This window comes from Castanea sativa, chromosome 1 (genome assembly GCF_040712315.1).
Source record: "Castanea sativa cultivar Marrone di Chiusa Pesio chromosome 1, ASM4071231v1".
NCBI lineage: Eukaryota > Viridiplantae > Streptophyta > Magnoliopsida > Fagales > Fagaceae > Castanea > Castanea sativa.
The window spans coordinates 28,972,173-28,977,913 of NC_134013.1; the positions used below are offsets into that span (position 1 = coordinate 28,972,173).

Consider the following 5,741-nt stretch of genomic DNA (forward strand, 5'->3'; position numbering starts at 1 on the left):
GACAATCGGATATTATTTACTATATGATTTATAAGATTATATTTTATGCACAATTTTAAATTACAAAAGTTGCGTTTTAAACAATTTATTGATTATATAGCTGTTGATCTTTAATTCTCTAGAAATTTTGCAAGCATGGAGGATTTAAAAAGAAGATGTAATCCAATGGTGGATTTGTGGTTATAACCAATTTTGTAAGTAAACTTTGTCCATTAAAAAAAAAGATTGTCTTTCATTTTTATAAACTATTGATTCAACAAATTTTTACAAGTTCTCATTTGAGTTCACTAGTAACATCACTTTTTTACTTACTAATAACTATTCACCACATTAGCAATTTGTGAAAAAATTTATAAATTTGTTGATGGCTTTACCATTTTCCATTGGTCAAAACTTCATATAAATTAAAAAATGTTAGGTTCCATAAATGAACTTGGTAACTAAGATAATAAAAGACCATAAATTTTTCCTTTGTAATTTTCCAATTGCAACATGTAAATGGTAAGGTTTCCCCTTCTGCCGTAGCAATAACAAATTTGGAGAAAGTTAATGGATACAAAACATTTGACACATGTTGATGAGGTAGTTAGTGGGGTTAGTGGTGTGCACAAATAAGAACTATTAAAAACATACCAACTGGATTGGTATGAGAAATGTGGTTAGTTTTTGTGTGTGTGTGTGTGTGTGTGTGTGTGTGTGTGTGTATACAGCATTACTCACAAATTTGGGAAGATTTATAAGAAGCAGAGCTCCCAATTTCAATTCTTAACAGTAAAAGGAAATAGTACATAAAGAGCCAAGGCCAGAAATATTGAAACTACAATAGTTTTTATTGGCATCCTTCCTTTATCGCTTCTCAAGACCATGGCTTCATAAATTGGTGCAGAGTTCACAACAACAAATCCTGCTATGAACATTTGCACAAATAGATTCTCCAATTTTCTGCCCATGAAAGCTTCCGTGAGCCCTCGAACTAATGCAGCTAGGTTGATTATCGCTGCCATTGTTAGTGAGATAAGCATAGGTGATGGTACACCAAAATCAAAAACCCCTTGTTCATACTTTTTGCTTTGTTCATCATCAACTACTTTGTTAGTCACGTTGAAACCTGTTGTGGAAATGCCTAAACACTTGAGAAAGTACTCAAGGGACCCGAACAAGAAGCATGAGAGTCCTCTTATCATCCACATTCTTTGATCATTCCACCACCTTTGAATCGTTCCTCCCTCTAAGATAAACTCAAGAAGATGTTGCCCATAAGCTCCGAGGAAAAGAAACACATACAAGAAAAACCATGACTCTGATACCTGCATCTCATGTTTCAAATTTATTAATCATAAAATCAATTCATTAATGTAAGTTTCTAAATCTATTATTTTACATGTATGATGCAAAGAAAAATTTTTATCACTTTAGCTAGCTAAAATCCACATTATAATCGTCAATATGTCAAATATTTTGAGAATTGATGCATATGAATAAAGGTGAACAAAAAGAGAAAGGCCTAGTTTTTTGCCTGTTTGATGCATCTTATTTTTCAGTTTTATGAAAATAGATTGTTTGAAAAAAAAAATACAACTCAGAGAAAGTGAATTTTTAAAAGGCTATTCTTAAAAAATTACGGTTTTAAACTCCTAAAGGTGCAAAAGTTTATGTGAAGCCTAACCATTAAACAATAATTTATGATAAGAATTTGTAACATGCTTATGTATACCTTCTGGGATTATATAAAAGAAAAATACCTTTGGGAAAATACTGACTCCATTAAGGAGAGCAAGCTGGGGGATGAAGGCATATATGGTGATTGGAATTGACCAACTAGGCCAAAAAGAATAATGTGCATAGGCAAGGCCCATAAGAAGGCCTATGGTCTTGGTGCCGAATGTTATAGGGTTATACTTCGAGAACACCACCTCAATTAGGCCTATGGTCCATCGTTTGCATTGAACCAAAACTTCCACCAGGCTAATTGGTACGCCTCCCAAAAAGGCTGGCCTCTTAGGGTTGCAAAATATGGCCTTCCATCCCTCACCTTTTAGCCGATAGCCCGTAAAGAAGTCCTCGACCAATGAACCATATTTGAACCCAATCTATACATTTCACATTGATTAATTCGGTTACTCGTTATATATGTTAATTGGAAAACCCATTTAATTAAGTAAAAAGCTTTGATTAAAAGAAAGAAAAGAAAAGAGAACAATATAATTAATAAGCTTACCTCTTTTATTATTATTCCTCTTAAAATTAATAAGCTTACCTTATAGCCCCAGCTTGTGCTAGTCTCAAAATTGCAGCCTGCTACCTTGTGTGCCAGTTCCAAAATTGGTTGGGACTGGATGTGCTTGGCCACAACATGATGTGGGTTTAATTCAGGAATTTCTGGTGAAATCATATTTGATGGACCTCCAAAGAAGGCACGTCGACAAAAAAAACATCCACTACCTGCATAATCAGGACCGGATAATCCATCCATCCCCAATGGATTAACTATAAACATGTATTTATGCTCACAAGCATAAATATCGTTTTCATTGAGTCCATGAAATTTTTGAGGGAATTGAATGTATCCTAGTGTAGACTGAATTTTAGGATCTGTTAAGTAACACAACACACGGATAGGTGTTTGTGAATCATTAGAGTACGTGTCGCAATCCAATGTCAAAATCATGGGTGCATTGGTCATTACAGCTGATACTCGAAGCTTCAATACAAAGAAAAACAAATTCATGAACAAAAAGTCTAAATGAAAAATTGCGAGAATTGTAGTATGGTACAATTTGGCTAATACATAATCTAGGAAAGCTCACCAGGGCATTAAGGGCTCCTGCCTTAAAATGGTGGGGTGAAGTCCTACTCTTTTCTCTAGAGACATAGATGAGGCTTGGCATCAAATGGTCTGAGGTGTCTTTATCTTTGCTATTGTCTAACAAGACCTGCTCATACTCCAACTTTTCATATTAAATGCCAGCTGAGATTTATTGTAAATACCAAACAATAGATGGGAATTGCTTTTTTAACTCTGGGAATAAACTTAGATCTATCCCTAAAAAATAATTGTGACTACTTTTTGGCTGCTTAGAAAGAAGTACTTTGCAATGAAAATTTAAATTTTTTTAACTCAAAATTGATCCCCCAGGTCTAATGTAAGTCATTAAATAACAAATAACCTGAATGACTGCGGGATGATCTTGGCGAGTAAACCCATTTGTCCATTTGGTGAAAGCCGTGAGTTCCTCTTCTCCAGTAATATAATCATCAGCAACTTTCCCCCTTTCAAGAACATTATCTACCTTGATTTTCATGCTTTCATACATTTCCTATATAACATGGTCAAGAACAAGTGGTTAGGCAAATAGTCATTAGGGGTTATTGGTATAGATTGTATAGTCTTCTATATATCATGAAATTAGCAATAAGAATTTTTCCTTTCTTCAACAATAAATCTAGAGATGCACGATTTATAAAAGAAAAATTTACAACGATGTGGACTAGCTTAATTGGTGTACAATAAAACTTGTCAATGTTGTGGCCCTTACATGGAAGTATAACTATCACTTATATGTGAATAAGTGAGAGTTAGCGTGTGTTTGACATTGGCTTAAAAAGCAAATTTTTTTTACTATTTATTCTATTTTTGCTATTATTCATAACTCTTATTGCACTTTTGGTATTGTTCATGTGTCTCACCGTACTATTTCAACTACATTTTAGCTCTATTTACAGTACTTTTAGTAAAAAAAATTTAATTTTAGCTAAATAAATGGTTATGAGGGCCACATTATTCAGCAAAAAAAAAAACCTCACTTATAAGTGAGATTCCACACAGTTTTTAACTTTTCCAATGATAAGTATAGCAGTGTTCAAACTTATTACTTGTCATAAATATTTAAACAATTAGAAAATTATTGATTTAATAATTTAATCATTACTCTATCATGTTGTCCATACCTTGATCTTCTCAGTCTCAGAGCACCAAGGTTGATTTGATGCAAAATAAGCATCTGGGCTCCTGTCTGCTAAATTATTCTGCCTACAAAATGGTAACCAATGGCTTGCAAATTTAGCAGCTTCCATAAAAGCAAAGAGAGTGATCTGAGAGCCCCCATCATCTGAAATATACACCGAGACCTTCTCTGCTGGATAGTCATAGGCCATAACAGATAAGGCAGTGTTCACCACGCTAATTGGTGGCTCCTTGTACGGATCTGCAGTGCATATGAACACGTCCAGTGCTGGAAAATCAGATTCATTCACAACCTGTTTGAGTTGTTCAGGGAATTCACTTCGGTAAACTGGAGTCATTCGAAAACTCTGCTGGGTAACCCACATGAAGGCAAGGAAAATATCAGAGATGAACAAGGAGAGGGAGACAAAGGAGGCCAAACTGGTTGAGTGGATGAGTTTGAGTGCATGGTGATAGAGCAAAGCTAAGATTGCACAAGAATAAATTGCTGCAAATACTCGGTTCAAGGCAGTGCGACGTGCTTGTCTAAGTGTGTGGAAGGTAGGGGTAGAGGTGGTGGAAGAACTGGTTGTGCAGTCTCTTAGGCCCTCCATGCTTCTTGTGGTGTAATAGAAATTGGAAATGGGAAAGTACGCGATAAATTGGGTTCAATTTATAAGCCAATTTTGGAGGATATGTGCATGTGTTATTGCCTTATTGGTCCACATTACATGCGAGGAGACTTGAGTAGAAATATATATACACTGGACTCCATTATTGATTGTTTTTCTATATGTAATTAGGATGATGTTTATGTGGATGAATGTGACATGCCCCTTATAATTTGTAGGGTTTGGTTTGCTTCCAAAACAGGTTAATTTAAAAATATTATCCGTTATATGAACAAAAGTACTACACGGAAGACTTAATTACAAGTTTACAATTGAATTAAGATAATGTATAGATTGAATGTAATTATATTATTTACAAATCTACAGATTCATCTGTATTTTAAATCATTACCATATTATATTATTTATTGGGTTATATATAGTGTCATTGGTGCAATATCCATATATATATATATATATAATAAAATCGAAGCATTTTTTTGTCACGGGGCACAATTTTAGACTTTTTAGACTTTTTTCTCTCTTTCTCTCTTTGTATTAACATTTTTCATTTTTCAACTTTGTAGGTCCCGACTCTACATAACACGTTTCCCATTTTCAACAAGTTGCAGCACCTTTATCTCTAGAATTTTCTCTCATTCTACTAAGAATATCACTACAGTCTCCTCAAATTTTTAGTTAAACCATCCCAAAGAAAAAAAAAATTAAAAAAAAAACTCAACATTTTCTAGTTCAGCTATTTTTTTAAGGATAAAGTTTAGCAACAAACTTAATTGTAACCTAAGGCTACTCCATTCAATACCTGTTTTATGTGAATTTTGACATAAAATTTACCAATATATATACCAAGAAAACAATTAATCATCAATAAACGAAATAAAAGAACTAGTCAATGCTAAGAGAAACAAAAACCGCCACTGGCAGACAAAGACGAAAAAACCATTAACCAGTAGTCAACCACGTGGCTGACTCACATAAGAATAAAAAGAACAAATAATCATCTAGTGCGTACAAAATATCAATTTTTGAATAAAACAGTCATGCAGTGCGTATGAAATTATGAACTCGAACGGATGCGTAATGTTGACTTGTCCAGCCATGTAAACTGTGAGCTTTAGGGTGGTTGGGTTTTTTGAAAAAGTGCATAATGAAAAAATTAAGTTTTT

The 5,741-nt window shown here is 33.9% G+C and overlaps 1 protein-coding gene across 1 annotated transcript; it reads right to left on the reverse strand.

Annotated features, from left to right (window-relative positions):
- Nucleotides 1-602: 602 nt before the first annotated feature.
- Nucleotides 603-4,594, reverse strand: LOC142621720 (cellulose synthase-like protein G3). Its single transcript, XM_075795070.1, has 6 exons — nt 3,949-4,594; nt 3,168-3,317; nt 2,808-2,933; nt 2,258-2,701; nt 1,743-2,090; nt 603-1,307 (listed from the first exon to the last, which is right to left on the reverse strand). Exons 1-6 carry the CDS (start codon nt 4,555-4,557, stop codon nt 759-761), a joined length of 2,226 nt encoding a protein of 741 aa, XP_075651185.1. The 5' UTR covers nt 4,558-4,594; the 3' UTR covers nt 603-758.
- Between the last annotated feature and the right edge of the window lie 1,147 nt (nt 4,595-5,741).